This window comes from Bos javanicus, chromosome 27 (assembly GCF_032452875.1).
Source record: "Bos javanicus breed banteng chromosome 27, ARS-OSU_banteng_1.0, whole genome shotgun sequence".
In the NCBI taxonomy this organism is placed as follows: Eukaryota; Metazoa; Chordata; class Mammalia; order Artiodactyla; family Bovidae; genus Bos; species Bos javanicus.
This window is the reverse complement of record NC_083894.1, coordinates 33,529,771-33,548,580: the sequence shown is the minus strand read 5'-3', so window position 1 is coordinate 33,548,580 and position 18,810 is coordinate 33,529,771. Positions and strand designations below refer to the sequence as shown.

The following is an 18,810-nucleotide window of genomic DNA, read 5'->3' as shown; positions in this document are numbered from 1 at the left end:
AGTGGTATTTTTAAAATACATTTTCAGGTATGTTTGTCCATGTGGCATGAAAGGCCTGCATTCACAGAGACTGCAGAGGAGTGTGTTCGCTGGGACTTCTTCAGTGGTTCTGTTCTATCCACCCACCTTTAAGTTGAAATCATTTGGAGGGGGCTGTTTTCTGCTGTGTCTTCTTTTATTCCAGGCAGGCCATATGGTCTAGCCTCATCTCCCGTCCCCTTCATCCCGAGGCACAGCCTTGCTCGTAAGCACCCCATCTATTTCTGCTCCCTACAAAGTTTCACTGCCTTCCCCTACCATCATGTTCCCCAGTGCTGCGAACATTGCCATCTGCCTTGACCACCAATACTTAAGTTCTGAAACCTTGGAGCCTGTGCTGGGTCACCTGCCCTGGGCTCTCATATTCTTCTCCCCTTACCTCGTGTTGTATGATAAAGTCCTCCATACCAACCAGGTATTGTGTAAATCTTATCACCCTGGCTAGCCCAAGGCTGGAAGAAGGAACTGGCAACCCACTCCAGTACTCTTGCCTGGAAAATCCCACTCCAGTGTTCTTGCCTGGAGAATCCCAGGGATAGGGGAGCCTGGTGGGCTGCCATCTGTGGGGTCACACAGAGTCGGACACAACTCAGCAGCAGCAGCAGCCCAAGGCTGACCAGCTCTTTTGCTCCTTATTTTAATCCATGACCTCTCTTTGCACAGAAACAAGGGCTCACAGAGACAACCCACTGATAGCCATTCTGGAGAAAGTCCCTGTCTTCTTCGATTTGGGGGAAACTGGGGTCTCATCTTCCAATGAACACGTTTGTATGGATTTGAGCCTCCTCGTGGTCGTTGCCCATCCTACATGGTACCCGGGGCTGGCAGAAGACTCGGAGTTTAGAATCAAGAACTTGGATCTGAACAGATGAACCCAGATCAGAGCTGCCTGCTAGATGACAGTGGCAGATTTCTGGCCAGTCCTGCCATGAGCCAACTGCTATATCCTGTTGGCTCATTGGCAATTACAGAGCCCTGGTGTTTTGGAGGAAAGTAGGGAGGGAGAGGGACTCCGTAGGGCCCCACTAACATTAATCACATTCCTAGACTTGAGAAATACCACCTCTCACCTCTCTGTTTTTCTAGCTGCTTCCTTGAGGATTACTAAAACGTTTGGGTCCCTGATCTGTTTCTAGTTCCCCTTGGAGGGTGGAGAGGTTCCATTAGAGAAGCAGATGAGACTGGTGATTGCTGTCTGAAGCCCCATCCCTCCCACTAAGAGTGTCCTGGGTCCAGCCAGCACGGCCTTCCATGGTCCACCTGCTGTCTGCACTGTCCTAGAAGCTGCCCCACAACCAGAGTCCTCCTCAGCCCCAGATTCAGGAGGCTAAGCAGGAGGCTTCGTTCCCTCCTGTCTTCCGGAGAGATGGCCAGGGCACCTTTGATCCTCTAAGGGTGTGCAAGTCAAGTCCAACCCTAACCCTAACCTTCTTGCTCCCAGTGACGATCATAGTGACTCTGATGTGGGCATGGAAGCAGGATGCACCGTTTTCCTCCGGGGCACCCCAAGCACCCTGCACCCAGAGCCTGTGGGGGTGAAACGCATGCCAAGTGCTTTCAGCCTCAGGCCAGGTCCCCACGGAATACAGATACCCAGTGTCCCCCAGCCTCTGTTGCCCACCTCATCTCTCAGGAAACAGGACACACAAAGCGAGTGTGTGGCTTTGCAGTCTCCCCCACAGCCTCCCCACTCCAATTCATCAAGCGTTGGAATGTCTTTTCAAGTCGCTGCCCAATAAACTGCTTTCTGTTCTTCATCAGTCATGGCCAGCCCAATAAAGGTGTCAGCTCCTTTCTTGCTTCCTGATGCCTAACGACACGAAGAGCCCTGGTGCATGGGTCCTGGTCAGAGAAAGGCCAGCTCAGTGGAGACGGAGCCACAGATGCAAAGGCCTTTCTAACGGGGACATAAATGGGGGACCCTGCATGACCGCAGGAGAATGGAGAGTAATGACTTGGTTGTTGCAGGCAGCCAGTGAGCATGGATGCCCACATCAGTTGCCTTACAGACGACGCTCCAAGATCAGGGCTGCTAGTCCAGGTGGTGACACAGAGGGGCAGGGCCCAGTAAGCCAGCAGATGGTCAGTTACCTTTCCATTACCTCCTCGAAGAAAGTGGCATTTACCTGCTTTGTAAATGGAGGCTTTGACACACATCCAAGAGCACTATTAGCCACGAAAAAAATCCACCTGAAACCAATAGCCATAGGTTTTGGTTCAAATTGAGAAGAATGTTTTCAGTTCCCCTAAAATTTAGTCTTTGCCAGATGCTAACTTCAAGACCTACTGAGTATTTTTCTGTGTTTCTGACATTGTCAGGCACTGTGGGAAAACTATAATAGACCATTCTATTGGTCTGAGTTGCTTTCTGTTTCTTAGGCAAGACATGGACACTTTTGACAATTAGGAAAAGATACACCCAAATGTCCATCAGCCAACAAACAGATTAATAAAATGTGGTATACTCACACAATGGACTATTATTTGGCCACTAAAAGGAATAAAGTACATGAGACAACATGAAAAGAACCTTGAAAACATGATAAAAGAAAAGAGGACACACCAAAAAAACTATATTGCACAAGTCCATTGATATTAACTATCTAATATAGGCAAATCTATAGAGACAAAGCAGATCAATGGTTGCCTAGGCTGGTGGAGGGGGAGGGGATAGTCAGTGACTGCTAATGGGTATGGGGTTTCTTTTGGGGGTGATACAAGTGTTCTAAAGGTAGATTGCGGTGATAGTTGCATTCTGTGACTGTACTAAGAAGTATTGAATGATACGTTATAAATGGGTGAATTTTATGATACGTGAGTTATATCTCAATAAAGATGTTTGAAAAAGCAACAGTGCAAGATGGCATGGAATTAAATGAAAATTTGTGCTATTCAGATGGTAACTGTTTTTACAGAAAAGGAGGGTGGGCGTCTTGGATGGTGCACTTTGAGTAGGTGGGTAGGAGAGTTCTAGAGAGATGCCTGACAGCCTTGAGCAGAAGTCAGTTTTGTTGTGGCTGCAGAATACGGTTAGTGCAGAAAACAGCCAGACTTGGCGTGGAAGGCAGGGAGAAGACGGTTGCATGGGGAGGACGGAACAGACTGAGAGGAGCCTTGACGGCAAAGCATGGGGTTAGAGTTCACCGTCTACACAGTCTTCGATATTGATCAGGAGAATGAACGGGACGAGCACACCGTGGCATGGAGCATGGGGCTGAGCTTGACCTCCAGGGACTGGGACAAGAAAGCTGGCTCTTGAGGCTTTATCTAGATCGTGCAGAAGAGTTCTGTTTGCACGTCCTGGCCAGGAAGATCGGGGAGTTTCAGATCCAAGTGGAATCAGCCCGAGCTGGCCCCAGCAGAGCCAAGTGTCCCTTTGTTGCTTTCTCTTGGGGCAACGCCCGTGTTCTCCCTGCTACCTTTTTGTTTCTGAGACCTGTCAGAGGCTAAGAATTTGAGTTTACCGGAGTTTACTGTTTGACCAACGGCTGGTACAGATCATGAGCTGCAAAATATTTAATCAGTGAGGTCATTGCAGGAAAATGAGATTTGATCCATAGGAGCGTCTTCTGTTTCCCTAAGGGTCAAGTCTGAATGGCTTTTCTTCTGCCTCCTCTTGGCAAAACCACAAACCATTAAAAATGGAAAGAATAACTTTTATTTTCCAAGACCCACAAAAGCTTATTTTTAATCAGTGTGTGGTCTGCTCACCTTTGCGGTGTGCCTCTTGACCTGATTCACAAAAATAAATGAGTGCGGGCCCAGTGGTTTGTTTCCAAACCCTTTTAAACCAGCACCTCCTTTTTGATGACTCAGTATTTACCTAGGATTTAAGACAGAGCCCTTGGGTCAAGGGGCACCCGGCCTGCAGCCGTGGCCTCTGAGCCTCGTCCGAGGCCTCCCCCCACAAAAAGCTACTGTTAGTCCCTGGTGCCCAGGACACATTTCATCGGTGAAGTTTCTAGCAGAAACCTGTTGGGGACTTCAGAAAGAGTGGGTTAAAATGAGGTGGTGAAGGAGAAGCGGAGTTTGGAAGGGAAGACAATGGAGAGACAGTGCATCATCGTCAGATTATTCAGCAAGCCTTTCTTGGTAGCTCTTGTGGGCCAGGGCCCTCCTGGGTAATGGGGTTTGAAGGTAAATGTGACATGTTCCCACTCTGGCAACCTTATCGAGAAAGGGGCCTTTCCTCCAGGGTGACAAGTGCGAGGGGAGGGCCCCTGACCCAGACTAGGGTCAGAAAGGCCTTTGAGGCAGTTTCCAGCCAGGCTGAGAACCAGAGGGTGGGTGGAGAGCCAGGCAGAGACGCCAGCGCGGCGGGGCCAGGTGCCTTTCAGAGCCTCCCAAATCCGGGACCTGCAGGGGGGCTGCCAGCAAGCCTCTGATGGCGAAACGGGGGTAAGAAAGAAAGAAGGCTGCAGAAGGCAGTAGAAACCAGGCAGGTGGTGGGTGTGAGCTACTTCAGGTGTGTTGTTCTGGTGGAGGCCGGGCAGAGGGCGGAAGATGCCAGGAGCAGACGTGCAAGTGCCGAGAGGGATGGGGAGGTGCGTTTCTCTGTGTTAGTGTGGACGGGGTGTGCTTGGGAGAAGACGGATACGCCCGAGGCTGGCCTTGTCCTGTGTCCGGCCTCAGGCCTTCCTGTTGGCGCGAGTTCAGCGTTGCTGGTCGAGAGGGATGGGTGTGTGGACCCCCGGGCTTGGGGTGGGGTGGGGGAGCAGTGCCGGGGAGTGGGTGTGTGTGCCTGTGTGTCAGGGGAGGGCAGCGGAGAGGAGGTTGGGGGCTCGAGAGGGGGAGCCCTACAGTGGGACGAGGAGAAAGGAGCTTTGTGTGGAGCAGCTTTTGCTGCCAGGGCAAGTGTGGGTTTTGTGGCAGCTGCCGGCCTCCGTTCCTAATATAGTCAAAAGCTCCGAATCCTCTGGCCCAACACCTGTTAGCCTGAGGCTCCCCTGAGCTGACCTCTCCTCGGGCCGTCTCTCCCACATATACGCCCTGTGCATCGGACTCCTTGCGGGGCTCCAAGCACCCCCCAGTACTGATCACTTGAATCTAGAACCCCACCCATGACACGCTGCCCACCACATGGGGGGCTGCTGCATTTTAGTGGAGGCTTGTTCCTGGGGAGAGGGGTGAGGCTGCCCCACCCAAAAGTGAACAGTGTGTTCCCCTGGGAAGCGGCCGCTCTTGGTAAAGAGCTGTGTGTATGGGGAGGGGGTGCTCTTAGACACCCAGGGGTCCTGGGGAGGGCCAGAGCTGCCCCCCCCACCAAAAGATGGATGGAAACCCACTCTGAACCGCTTAATGCTGCTGCAGCTGCTTCCTAACTTCGCCTGTCTTCCTTTGCCCTCTGGAGGAGTAGGGTGGATGGGAAGCATTGGGAGTGCCCAGGGAGCCAGCCGTCCCCCCGACTGACCCGCCACCCCAGCTCCGTACCCCGCCCCCCGGGGATGCTGCAGCTCTGTGCGGCCGGCATAATGCCTTTGTCTTTCCCCATTCCTCCTGCCCCCTTGCTCCCTCTGCCCTCTTCCTGGTCCCTGCGGCGGCTGCAGCCCAGCCCTGGGGAGCCCCTGTGGAAGTGGAGTCCCTCCTGGTCCACCCCGGTGACCTGCTGCAGCTCCGCTGTCGGCTGCGGGACGATGTTCAGAGCATCAACTGGCTGCGGGACGGGGTGCAGCTGGCGGACAGCAACCGCACGCGCATCACCGGGGAGGAGGTGGAGGTTCGGGGCTCCGTGCCCGCCGACTCAGGCCTCTACGCCTGCGTGACCAGCAGCCCCTCCGGCAGTGACACCACCTACTTCTCCGTCAACGTCTCAGGTGGGTAGCCAAGTCCACCCTCCGCCTCTCCCCCGCAACTCCCCGCCTCCCTCTCTGCTGGTCTCAGGGGAAGACCGGCCTCTTCCTCTGCCGTCATCCGCGCCCTCCCCTCTGCTGCAGAAGCTGCCACCCACTAACATCGCTCCGGCCCGCTGCGCGGCTTAGCTCTCAGGGGGTGACTCGGGGTGCTGGCCTCGGGTTGGAGAGCGAAGGACTGCCTGAACCCACCTCGGCGGTGCTCGCTAACACCCCTCGGGGGGGCAGTGAGACACAGTGGTTTCTCCAGCACAGCCTGCCCAGGTCATCGGGGTGCCCCAGGGCTCAGGCAGCTTCCAAACTCTTGTTCCCTGGCCGTTTGGACTTGGTGCTGGGCTTAGTCATCAGCGCCCCCAGATTCGTGGTGAGGTCCCTTTGGGATAGTGGATGACCCAGTTGCACCACTGTAGTCACGGCTTGATGGGAGACACGTGTTCTCTAACTTCCAGACCTGTGTTATGGCAGCCAGGGAACCCTAGAGCTCTGTGACTCAGGGGACTTGCCACTTGTAGGATGTGACTTTTACAAAACCTTAGGATTGAACCGCGTAGAGCTGGAATTCTCTTTACACCACTTATGCATCTCAGGCTGTGAGCCTGGCCTCTCCCCCGCCCGCCAAACATCCTCTAGAACGCCCTCTCCCCAGCAGAGGGACATGCCTCCTTCACTTCCCTCCAGATGCCCCCAAAACACTAGAAAGGACTGGGGAAAGATCTGGCACGAACCCTGATGGGTGACCACACACTCAAAGGAGTGGATACTTGTTGGGGGCAGGTGTTGGCAGCTGCCCACTGTGTCGTGGGTTCCTGTCCACTGTGGTTGAGAAGCGCAGTTCCCCGACCTCAGCGGACACGTGCTAGAAACGTTGCAACTCCAGAGAGTTCAGCCCAGGGCTTCGGAAATGGCTTCTGGCCATAGTGCCTTGATCTGTCTGGGTTTCCAAAGGAGGGTTTGGGTGCCCTGGCTGCTGGTTCTGAGATGCGGCGTGAGCCTCTGAGTGCAGGGTGGACTTAGGTTAAAGAGAACCCCACCTATCCGTGATGGGGCAAAGGCTTCGGGGCAGGGAAGGGCAGTGTGTTGGGGTCGGTGGAGGAGGGGGACAGGCACAGGGCGTGCAGTTCTTACATAAACCGTGTCTGTCCCACGGAGGGACGGACACTGAGGGAGGCGTGGTCTCAGGAGGCTCGGTGGGGAGCGGTCGCTGCGGTCGCCTGTTACTGGACTGGCCCTCGTGTTCCCGGGGTGGCTGTGGACTGGATGCGAGCTGCAGCCTCTTTTCCTGGGGGAGGGACCTCAGCGCCCCCTCCTTCTTGCCCTAGATGCGCTCCCCTCGTCGGAGGACGATGATGACGACGATGACTCCTCTTCGGAGGAGAAGGAAACAGATAACACCAAACCAAACCGTATGCGTGAGACACTGTTTCCTTCCTTTCTGGCCTCCGGGCCCGGGGATTGGGTTGGAACAGAAAAGGGAAAGCTTAGGCAAACGACTCGAGAAGGGAAGGGTAGCAGGGCACATGGGAGTCACGACGGGCCACATGGGGGACCCTGGGGGACCACCCCTCTGGGGTCCGGACCGGTGTGGGCATTGTTCACAGGTGGCGAGCAGGTGGGTGGGGCCTCCCCCGAGCCTGACCAGGCCCTGTCTCTCTCTGCTCTCCCTGGGCAGCCGTGGCTCCGTACTGGACGTCACCAGAAAAGATGGAAAAGAAACTGCACGCAGTGCCAGCTGCCAAGACAGTGAAGTTCAAATGCCCTTCCAGTGGGACCCCGAACCCCACACTGCGCTGGCTGAAAAACGGCAAAGAATTCAAGCCCGACCACAGGATCGGAGGCTACAAGGTATCTGGGTTTTTATGAAAGCTGGAGTAAGGCGGGCAGGAGACGCTGCTTAGAAAATCCTTACTTATATGCCTTTAATTGTTTTAAATAACACTCTAGAAAATTTTCAAATACTAAAAAAGAAAATAAACTTAAATCTTTTTAGTCTTTTTTTCTACGTATTTGATTTTTGCATGGTCAGTCACATTGACTATCTAATTTCTTGCCAGTTGTTAAGGTTATGAGTCTTTTGCCATGTATTTGAAAGATAATTTTTCATGGCTTTATAATATCCCAGTATTAATTGCCCCATAATTTAATGAACTATTTTGTGATACTATTTTCCAGTTTTGCACTGCTGTAAATAATGTTATGGTGAATATCTTTGTAAAGTCTATGTCAGTATTTTAAAATACTCCTCTTTAGGGACAGATTGCTGGAAGTTACTAGAGCAAAGTATAAGCATTTTTAAGCTCTTGATGCATGTTACCCAATTCCTTTTTTTTTTCCCCTAATAAAGTTAGGTAATTTTATTCATTTGTTCACTTATTCATTTTTTACACCAACATTTTGTGGATACATGTCTTTCCAGAAAATGTATTAGGCAGTAGAGTTCAAAGTCCAATGGGAAGACATAAAATTTTACTGTGACATTTGCTCTAATGGAAGATGATGTAATGAGTAGGGGTGTGATTTTTTTTTTCATTTTATTTTATTGTGGTAACAGTTACTTTCTTAAAGGGGACAATGAATTCGCCCTCCCATAGCAGAGTATGAGAATGATAAACTGGCTATACTTTTGCCAACAAATTTGACAGGTGAGAGTATCAGATTGTTCTCTGTGGGCTATTTTGCTTAGGAACAAACTTAGAATTTTCATGTGTTACTAAGTGGTTTCCATTTCTTGCTGTGGAAATTGTTCAAGTCCTTTGCCCGTTTATAATTCTAGGAAGAATGTATTCATCTAATCCTCCTTTAAACCCTGTGATCATTCTCACCATTCCTGTTTCTCTCCCATCTCACCTAGCTGCTCTTTTCTCATTAATCTTGCATAAGAAAAGTAGAGGAGGGGCTTCCCTGGCTGTCCAGTGCCTAAGACTCCTTGCTTCCAAAGCTGGGGGCCTGGCTGTGTCCCTGATCAGGGAACGCGATCCCACATGCCGCAACCAAGACCCAGAGTAGCCAAATGACATAGATGTTAAAAAAGGGAAGCAGAGGAAATCAGAAAAACAAACTGTTTATAAAGTAACTCAGCCAGCAGTTGCTGTGTGCAGCACCCTGTGCTCTGGGTCTTATGAGGCAGCGTCCTGCCCAACAGGGTCCATCTAACGGGAGTGCGGCACCTGTGAGGACTGTGAAACGAGACATCAAGGGTGGACACGGCTGGACTCTTAGCAGGACGCTGCTCTGGCACAAGAGCAGTGTGGACAGGGGTGCAGGGCTAGGAAAGTTCCCAGTGTATCTGGGAGGGCTCCGAAGGCACATTTGTCCAGATTGCAGATGGCCTTGGCCGTGGCAGGCAGACTTTCCGAGTCCTCACACCCCTCTGCCTGATGCCTTCCTGCAGAATGTGAGTGGGCTGGGATGATGGTCCCCAGCTCCCTGTGCAGCCGGGCTGCGTGCTCTGACTGGAGGGTGCGTGGCTTCTGCCCACCTTTCCCTCCAGACCCGCATTGGGGCCCTTTGGCATGTTTCCCCTCAGGTCCGTTATGCCACCTGGAGCATCATTATGGACTCCGTGGTGCCTTCGGATAAGGGCAACTACACCTGCATCGTGGAGAACGAATACGGCAGCATCAACCATACCTACCAGCTTGATGTTGTGGGTAAGAGGGTGGCGACAGAAGGAGGAGTTTGGTGGAAGGAGCAGGGATGCGGAGAACACAGCCTGGGAGCCAGGTTCACTTAGGGGTGGAGTCAGGATTCTGTGGCGTTTATTAGCTCCGTCACTTTCCTTTTTCAAACCTCCCTTTTCTTATCCATCAGTGGAGTTGGGAGGATCAGTGGTACCACAGGTTCATTGTAAAGGGAAAGGTGCTGTTGAGTCTCTCCTGCAGGAGGTGACTGGCATAGTGGTGGTTAATCTAGCTTAATAGTAGCTACCACTCCACAGATGCGAGTGGTCTGCCGGGTACAGTAAATACACCACAGGCAATTCTTCTAGCACCCTGCAAGGCAGGCGCTGTTGTTCCCGTTGTACAGAGGAACACACTGAGGCTCAGAGAGGTCAGTCCACGCAGACTCCAGGCACTGCACGAGACTCTAGGAAGAACGCCGTGCCTCTTGGTGCTGTGGTGCAGCCTCTGTCTTCCAGAGGCTCTGAATCTCATTCTCTGGCAACCTTAAGGTAAAGAGTTTCACAGCCAGTGTTCTGCCTTGGCTTTAAGAATATGGTATGCAAAGAAGCTTCTGGGGAATTCCCTGGAGGGTCAGTGGTTAGGACTCAGTACTTTCCCTGCCATGGCTCGGTTCAGTCCCTGGTTGGGGAACTAAGATCCTACGAGCCATGCAGTGCAGCGCCAAAAAAAAAAAAAAATACAAGCTTGTGATCCAGGAGGTCTGGGGTAGGACCTGAGGGTCAGTGTTTCTAACAGGCTGGTGAAGCTGGCGCTGCAGTACCCAGACCACACTTTGAACAGCAAGAGTCTGAGTGACTGTGGGTTTAGTTGCGGGCAGGTAGGCTGGGCTGAGGTCCGGGAATGTGTCTCTGTGCTGGTCCTTGGGATGCTCTATCAGCATTCCAGCCAGGAGCAGCCATGGCAGGGCCTGACGACCCTCTCCCATCCCGTGCCCTCCCAGAGCGGTCCCCTCACCGGCCCATCCTGCAGGCGGGCTTGCCAGCCAACAAGACGGTGGCCCTGGGCAGCAACGTGGAGTTCATGTGCAAGGTGTACAGTGACCCGCAGCCCCACATCCAGTGGCTGAAGCACATTGAGGTGAACGGGAGTAAGATTGGGCCGGACAACCTGCCTTATGTCCAGATCTTGAAGGTAATCCTGGCTCCGGTCTCCGTGGGCTAGGTTCGGGGAAGGAGGCCTGTATCTCCTGGGGTCCAGGTGGCTGGGGTCCGGCTCAGTCCCCGCAATCGGGCCCCGGTCCTTCTGCTGAGTCCAGCCTCCATCTTATGTGGGGCCCTGGCCACTTTCTGAAGGACCAGTGGCAGGTCGTAGGTGAAGGCTCGTGGGGCGCTGAGGGCTGGGGGTGAGCACTGCTGGCTTCTGAAGAGCTTGGACGGTGACCGTGCCCAGGCTTTCAGGTCAGCTTCTCCGGGAAGGCATTGGCACTCAGCTCTCCCACCGCCCACTACCACAGCCTTCCCAGCAAGCGTCTCCCGGTCTCTGCCCTGCTTCCGGAGTCACGTCCTTTCTGGCACGTGGGCACGGTTTAGCTTAGGTAGGGCTGGAAAAGCCAAGGCCACGGGTCAGTCCTCAGTGGTTTCAGGAGTAATGGCACTTTCTTCTTTTTTTCCTCCCACTCCCAGACTTCGAATGTCCCTGAATGCTCCATTAATCCAGGGAAGCTAATTGCCTAATTCTCCAGTGGATCTTGCAACAGGAAGTAGCCAGAAGCTGGGAACCTGCTTTCCCTCCTGGTCCCAGCCTTAGACCTCCTCCTCCCTGGCTTGGCTGTTCCAAAGATTTCCCAGCCAGCCGCCACGCTCCTCACCTTGGGCCCTGCAACTGCCGTGTAGGAAGTGGGCCCTGGGCCTTGGACCTTGGCTGCTGTCTCCATTGGCAATCTCTGCCCTCTTCCTGGAGGAGGGGGTTTAACACAAATGAAACATTTGCTTGGGGCAATGATTTTTTCATTCAGTTTGTTTTTCAGTCACATGGATTTTTAAAGTCCACTTTTTTGTCCTGCTAACAAGGGAAAGAGGACAAGTGTTACCTCAGCCTCTTGCCTTAGCTCCTGGGCCCACCTTAACACCACACGGGAGCAAATACGGCCACATCTCCGTGTTGGCCCAACTGACGGCGTGTCGTTGGTCTGTTCCAGCATTCGGGGATAAATAGCTCGGATGCGGAGGTCCTGACCCTGTTCAATGTGACAGAGGCCCAGAGCGGGGAGTATGTGTGTAAGGTTTCCAATTATATTGGTGAAGCTAACCAGTCTGCGTGGCTCACAGTCACCAGACCTGTGGCAAAAGGTAACGGGGAGCTGGAGGGGCCCCTGTGCTGGGGTTTGATGGAGGCCCTGAGCTGCCAGGGCAGCTGTGGGGAGGCCAGCGACCCACTCTCCCTGTTAGCCTGCTGTTTCTAGTGCCCGGAGCCATGGAAAAATACCCGGCCTGGGGCTGGATTGGTTCGGCTCTGTGTTGGCGTCACCCCTCTGTGCCTTGTGTGTGTTCTTGGCTGCGTGTCGGGTGCGTCCTGGGTGATCCTGGAGACTGAGGGTCCGAGTGATGGCGAGGAGAGAGGACCAGCATCTGTAGTGATGTGAGTGTGCGTGTGGGGGATGTGGATGTGAGCGGGGTGTGTGTGGGGGGAAGGTGTGGGGGTGTGTGTGTGGGATGTGGGTGTAAGTGTGAAGGTGAGTGTGGGGAGGGCTGAGTGTGTGTGTGTGTGGGATGTGGGGGGGTATGTGTGTGAGAGGGTGTTTGTGTGGGTGTGAGTATGGGAGGGTGAGAGTATATGTGGGGTGAGTGTGTGTGTGTGGGGTGTGTGTTATGTGTGGGGTGGGGGGGTATTTGTGTGGGTGTGAGTGTGGGGGAGTGGGTGTGGGTGTGTGTGGGGGCTGTGTGAGTATGTGTGGTATGTGAGGGGGTATGTGTGTGAGTGAGTGTGTGTGAGGGGTGAGTGTATGTGTGTGTGGCTGTGGGGTGTGTGTGTGAGGGTGTAGGGGGGGCTGTGAGTGTGTGGGATGGGGGTATGTGTGTGGGTATTTGTGTGGGTGTGTGTGGGGGGGTGAGTGTGGGTGTGAGTGTGTGTGTGAGGCTTGCAGCCCCCTCCGTCCCTCCTGTGTGCCCCCTCCGGAAACCAAACAGCCCTCGCGCCGGCCCATTTCTCCATGCGCTCGCACCGCATGCTGGGCTGGGCCGGGGCTGCCGCGCCTGGTGACGGGTGTAACCAGCCATCCGCGTCGTGCCGTCAGGTCTGCCGAGTTCCTCCTCAGGCTCTCACCCTCTTCCTCTAACAGGTCTCTCGCTGCCTGGTGATTTTTGTCTGTCCATTGTTGCAAAGGAGATGCTGGGGAACCTTTCTTCCTCTGGTTATTTTTTTCTTCCCCCTTTCCTCCTCCCTCCCTCTCTGAGAGGTCTCCGGTCCCGGGCTTGTCCATGTGGCTTCCGTTGTCTCTTCTAGACGGCCGGAGTTAACACCACCGACAAAGAGATGGAGGTGCTGCACTTAAGGAATGTCTCCTTTGAGGACGCGGGGGAGTATACATGCTTGGCGGGTAACTCTATCGGACTCTCCCATCACTCTGCATGGCTGACCGTTCTGGAAGGTATACACTGTCCTCCTCCTCTCGATGTCCTGCCCTCACCAGGGGCACGGGGGGAGCATGCATCGCAGGGTTGGGGGAGACACAGAGCCGGGCTCCATACGCAGCAGGCGGCTCCGGCAAGTCATCCAACCTGTCATTTGGCCTCCTGGGTCGAACCTTCTTGGCTCACCCCCAGAGCCTTCCTCCTGGTGCAGGATCTCAGATTGCTCTCACTTGTGGGCCTGCCTCCGTCTCTCCCCCGGGCCAGAGCGATGCATGCGTGGGGTCTGGATCTAACCTGCAGCCGGGCTCTCCTCCAGGGCAGGCTCCTTCCCTCCTCGGGTCCAGTAGTCTTCCTTTATCGCCAGCCCCCCAAAGTCTCCGAGAGGCTCCCCCTGTAACTGAATATAGGTGCTCTGAAGTGAGGGGCTTGCCGCTCGGAAGCATCAGTGCCCTCCACCCTCCCCCTTGCTGATCTCGGTGGGCAAGGTTCCTCCAGACCCAGACAGTGGACTTGAGCTGCTTTGAGCGAGTCCTTTCCCAGGCAGCACAGGGGGCTCAATGGTGCCCATTTATCCTTTGGCTCCCAACACAGCTCCTCTCCAGAGGGGGCCGTGGAGGTCGGGCCAGGAAGGCAGGAGCCTGCAGCCTGGGCAGGGTGGTAGGCTGGTGGCGTTGGGGCTGGAGCCGGGCGTGGTACTACTCATCCTGCGGACTCTGGTCTCTTTCTTTGTCCCTCCCTCTCCTCCTCTGATAACGTGCACCCCCACTGGAGGCACAGAAGCGTTTTCTGTTTTTTTTCTCATCACTGTCTTTGTCCTGTGTTGTGCCTCCCGGTGGATGGTCTCTGTTTCTCCACGCTGGGGAAAGAGAAAAACAGAAACACTTCTCCCTGTTATCAGTTCTGCCGTCCCTTGTCGCACCTCGGAGAGTTTTCTTTGGGCTAGTTTGGGGTCATGCCTGGGGCCTCCTGGGGGAGGTCCTCGGGGTTGCTGGCCCCTGCGGCTGGCGGGGGTCTTTAATAGGGGAGGGGTGGGGGAAGGGATGTCCTGCTGGATGGGACCCTCCCCACCTCCGTGCGAGAGGGAGAGGCTTGAGTTGTCTGGGCTTCAGTGAGGGTGGGAGGCGGGAGAGTCTGAATGGAGAAACGAATAAAACCCTCTCCCTGACTTTGCTCAGTGTGAGGAGTTAGACCTGTGAGTGGAAGTCTTAAGAGATGTTTCCATATTTATCTTTAATAATCCAGACGACATTTGCAAGCGAAGTTCTGTCTCCAGTTTGGCTAGGTGTAGACATTTTCACATCTGACCTGATAGAGATGACATAGGCAAAGCTGAGCAATGAAGTCGGGACATACGCTGGTTTTCTTGTTTCCTCCCTGCATCATTTTCTTTGTGTTATGAGTGCCACCGGATGCCAGGCGCTGTGGCCTGCAGACATGGATGAGGTGCCACCTGGGCCCTCAGGGTACCCCTGGGCCATCAGTAATGAAAGGCCAATGGATGGTTTGCCGTCCCGTGATAGTGTTGACGCAGTGCTCGGGCACTGTGGAGAAGGGCCGTGTGTCCATGGGAACACTGAAAGAGGCATCTAGCCCAAGTGAGTGCTCAGCTGTCTCTTGCAGGGCACCAAGTACCCATCCAGTCCAGCAGTCCCTGAGCCAGGAGGGCTCCTGAGTTCGTGGGCATGGGCATCGGCTAGCAAGATACAGTCCATCCCTCTGGGGATTCAAATCAGGATCAGGGAACCTCACAGATCCCAGGATGTCTGCTGTGTGCTCAGTGTCAGGACCCCAATCCCAGCTAGGACCTAGCTCGGTTCGTCTCTGCCCCAAAGATTCCCAGAGTTTAGGAGATGGATGTTGAGTTTCTTAGGGAGCCGGGACCCTAGTGGACCAGCCCTGCCCTGAGCCCACTAATGTTCTGTTCACGCTGACCCAGCCCTGGAAGAGAGACCGGCGGTGATGACCTCGCCGCTGTACCTGGAGATCATCATCTATTGCACGGGGGCCTTCCTCATCTCCTGCATGGTGGGGTCTGTCATCATCTACAAGATGAAGAGCGGCACAAAGAAGAGTGACTTCCACAGCCAGATGGCCGTGCACAAGCTGGCCAAGAGCATCCCTCTGCGCAGACAGGTAACAGAAAGTAGACGGGGGGTTCGCACACTCTGCCTCGCCCTGTGCATCCTCCCTGCGCCCCAGGGGGGTCTGCGGTACCCGCTGCAGGGTCCCTGCTTCAGACTTTGGTGTCCGGCTTCCGGGTGGCAGCAGGGGAGTGTCCTAAGTGCTTGGGATCAGGCTCCAATTTCTTCTGGCCAATGAATCCTGTGAGCCCATCTTATCTCAACCACGGTGCCCTGCTCAGCCAGCCTGGGGACTGGGAGATGGTCCTCACTGGGCTGAATGCCTAGTTGATATTATGAATCTGAGCTTCCCCTGAGGGCCCATTAGGGGTGCAAACGTGCAGAGGAGAGGAGCTGAGCTGGGTCCCAAGATGCCCTCTCGCTCCTGTGCATCCACCTCCCCCCATCCCAGGAGATGAACAGAGGGTGAAGGTGCGTGAAAGGAGAAAAGGAGGCAGGCTTCGCTCCGAACCGTGCTAATTCTGGAAGGGGCTTCAGGAGTCAGGAACCCCTCATCCACAGCAGGGTTTTCACATAAGGGTGAGGACAGGAAGAGAGTTGCTCTTGCAGTGATAAGTTACAGAATGTCAGGCTGTCATGCTCATGTGAAAGGCGAGTAATCCAAAACCCAGAAAGGAGTTGGTGGCAAACATCAGTGTTAGAACCTCGGTCTTCCGACCTCCTGTGGCCTTTCTGCCTGTGCTGGGGAGGGAGCACCAGATGCCAGGTCCACACCTCTAACTTTAGCAATAAGTACTGAGCGGGGAGGGGAGGGACCTGCCGCTGCTCCCCTGTCCCTGCTGGAAGGGTGACCCCACGCCTCCCTGCAGGTGTCGGCTGACTCCAGCGCGTCCATGAACTCCGGGGTCCTGCTAGTTCGGCCCTCGCGTCTCTCCTCCAGCGGCACCCCTATGCTGGCCGGGGTCTCTGAATATGAGCTTCCCGAAGACCCTCGCTGGGAGCTGCCTCGGGACAGGTAACCCCCACCCCCCACCCAGGCTCATTATTCTAACGGGGGCAGTGGTGTGGGCTCAGACCTTCAGGGGAGCATCCAGAAGTGACTGCCACCATCTGCTCTTAAGTCAAGGGAACTGGAGGCGGAGGGGGAGTGGGGGTTCCTGTTAGGTTTGGACATTACCACCCCAGCTTATCCCACCCTTTGTTTCCCCGAAGACTGGTTTTAGGCAAGCCCCTGGGAGAGGGCTGCTTTGGGCAGGTGGTGTTGGCGGAGGCCATCGGGCTGGACAAGGACAAACCCAACCGTGTGACCAAAGTGGCCGTGAAGATGCTAAAGTGTATGTGGTGCCTGTGTCCCTGCAAAAACGACCCCTTCCCTTTCCAAGCAAACTCTGGGCCTCAGGCTATTACCTGCACCTGCTCCACAGCCTGCTGAGGTTGTCCTGGAGTTGGGAGGCTTTGCACACCCCGCCATCTCACCATGACCTCACTTTGTTCCTTGGCGTCCATCATCAGGTGGTGACCCCAGATCCTTTTTTTTGGCAACACCGGCAGCTCTCATAAGAGGGAAGGGGAGATAAATTTCGATGTGAAAAGGAGAGGGGAGGGACTTCCTGGCAGCCAAGCAGTTAAGTCTCTGCACTTGCTCTGCAGAGGAAATCCCACGTGCCCTGTGGTGCCGCCAAAAAAAAAAGCAAGGAGCGGGGGGCGGGCACGTAAAGAGAGAAGCAAGTCCCAGAGGAAAGGGACCCCTCGGTGTTCACCTCATCCCCCTTCCTTAGTTTTTGTCCTGTCGGCCTTCCTTCCAACGCAAATGCTTCTCCATCCCCTCTGCTTTGTCCATGCAGCGGATGCAACAGAGAAAGACCTGTCGGACCTGATCTCCGAGATGGAGATGATGAAGATGATTGGAAAACACAAGAACATCATCAACCTGCTGGGGGCCTGTACACAGGATGGTGGGCGCCTTGCCTGCGGGCTTCCACCCATTACGGGGAGGGGCTCAGGCAGGCACTCAGGCTGCTGCCATCTGTCTGTCAGGGAGAAGATGTCTAGCTGGGGCGTCAGGGATCGGGCATTTCTCAGCCACGAGGGAAGCGGGTTGGGGGGAGAGGCCGGTTTCCATAGTCAGAATGTGTTTCTCGGGGTCCGTCCCAATGCCCACGGGGGTTCATCTGAGAGTCCAGGCACCTGGATCCACGCACACCATGTGGCCAGAAAAGGTGACTTGCTCCGGTTGAGGTCAGGGCTCTGGCCCCAGCTTTGCTTGGGAATGTCCTGGACTAGGCTGAGAAGAATGACTGCCCTTGCTTTCTGTGGGGAGTGAGATGAATTTCTGGAGCTCCCCTCAAAGGGGAGGTGAGGCCTGGGGAACAGGCTCGCGATGTGCCTTGGGGTTCCTCCGGGTGAGGCTCAGCACGTGCACCTGCCCAGCGGCCCTGACGGCCTCTCCGTGCCCGTGTCCCCAGGTCCCTTGTATGTCATCGTGGAGTACGCCTCCAAGGGCAATCTCCGAGAGTACCTGCAGGCCCGGAGGCCGCCAGGGCTGGAGTACTGCTACAACCCCAGCCACCACCCCGAGGAGCAGCTCTCCTCCAAGGACCTGGTGTCCTGCGCCTACCAGGTGGCCCGAGGCATGGAGTATCTTGCCTCCAAGAAGGTGTGGCTTCTGACGGCTCCCCTGGGTAGCGTGGGATCCCGGGGGGTGGCGGGGACATCAGAGCCAGGAGAGCTACATGGCCTTGAGGCCTTGGGATTGGGCTGGACCAGTGTGAAGTTAGAATGATGATGCCTCAGCTGTAACTGGTTACAGGGAGGAGATGAGGTCCTGTGTGACAGTTAGGTGCAGCTTTGGGTGCTGGGTAAATGCTGCTTTGTTTGAGCCCAGCCCTGTATGGATGTGCTTGGCCGGGGAAACAGGGCATCCCCATGAGAGCTCATATGCACACTGGACAGAGAGGGGTTCAGCTCACTGCCTGCATGTTGAAAGCCAAGCACCGGGAGGGAAACATATCTGGAGGGTTTGCTGAAGTGATTGGGCGGCCCAGAGCTGGGGGTGTTTGGATGTCTGGCTTTGACCTACAGGAGAGGGACCCTGTAGCAGGAAACTGGATGGTTCAGGGGGCCGATGGGTGGGGAAGGCAAGGGCTGGTGAGGGAAGTGGGCCCACAGGCGGCTGCTGACCCTCCCTTGCGCCCCACCTCCACCCCCACCCCCCCAATTCCTCTTGTCCTCCGGGCCCCACAGTGCATCCACCGGGACCTGGCCGCCAGGAACGTCCTAGTGACGGAGGACAACGTGATGAAGATCGCGGACTTCGGTCTTGCTCGAGACATCCACCACATCGACTACTATAAAAAGACAACCAACGTAAGTGCGGGCGCTGCCCGTCCTCTGCCCCAGGACTCCGAGCCGCTGGGCTACCCCCACCCCGACAGGCTGGGTGGACGGGTGAGCTGGGTCCAGCCCTACGTCCGCCCCTGCCTGCCCCGGGCCACCCCAGTGTCCCCGTGCTGCTTGCAGGGCCGACTGCCCGTCAAATGGATGGCACCGGAGGCCTTGTTTGACCGGATCTACACCCACCAGAGCGACGTGT

General features: G+C 55.1%; 1 protein-coding gene across 9 annotated transcripts in view; it reads left to right on the top strand.

The window, feature by feature from the left end:
• Positions 1 to 18,810, top strand: part of FGFR1 (fibroblast growth factor receptor 1) — a 50,101-nt gene that overhangs the window by 29,480 nt on the left and 1,811 nt on the right. For 2 of the 9 annotated variants that reach the window (XM_061404503.1, XM_061404499.1), the window contains exons 3-15: positions 5,586 to 5,852; positions 7,208 to 7,291; positions 7,558 to 7,730; positions 9,412 to 9,535; positions 10,509 to 10,699; positions 13,010 to 13,154; positions 15,074 to 15,277; positions 16,089 to 16,233; positions 16,431 to 16,552; positions 17,063 to 17,173; positions 17,684 to 17,874; positions 18,462 to 18,584; positions 18,738 to 18,808. In XM_061404503.1, the coding sequence (XP_061260487.1) occupies positions 5,586 to 5,852; positions 7,208 to 7,291; positions 7,558 to 7,730; positions 9,412 to 9,535; positions 10,509 to 10,699; positions 13,010 to 13,154; positions 15,074 to 15,277; positions 16,089 to 16,233; positions 16,431 to 16,552; positions 17,063 to 17,173; positions 17,684 to 17,874; positions 18,462 to 18,584; positions 18,738 to 18,808 (1,951 nt within the window). Of the gene's footprint in view, positions 1 to 5,585; positions 5,853 to 7,207; positions 7,298 to 7,557; positions 7,731 to 9,411; positions 9,536 to 10,508; positions 10,700 to 13,009; positions 13,155 to 15,073; positions 15,278 to 16,087; positions 16,234 to 16,430; positions 16,553 to 17,062; positions 17,174 to 17,683; positions 17,875 to 18,461; positions 18,585 to 18,737; positions 18,809 to 18,810 lie in introns of all 9 variants that reach the window. The other 7 variants (XM_061404501.1, XM_061404497.1, XM_061404500.1 and 4 more) reach the window with 6 other exon arrangements.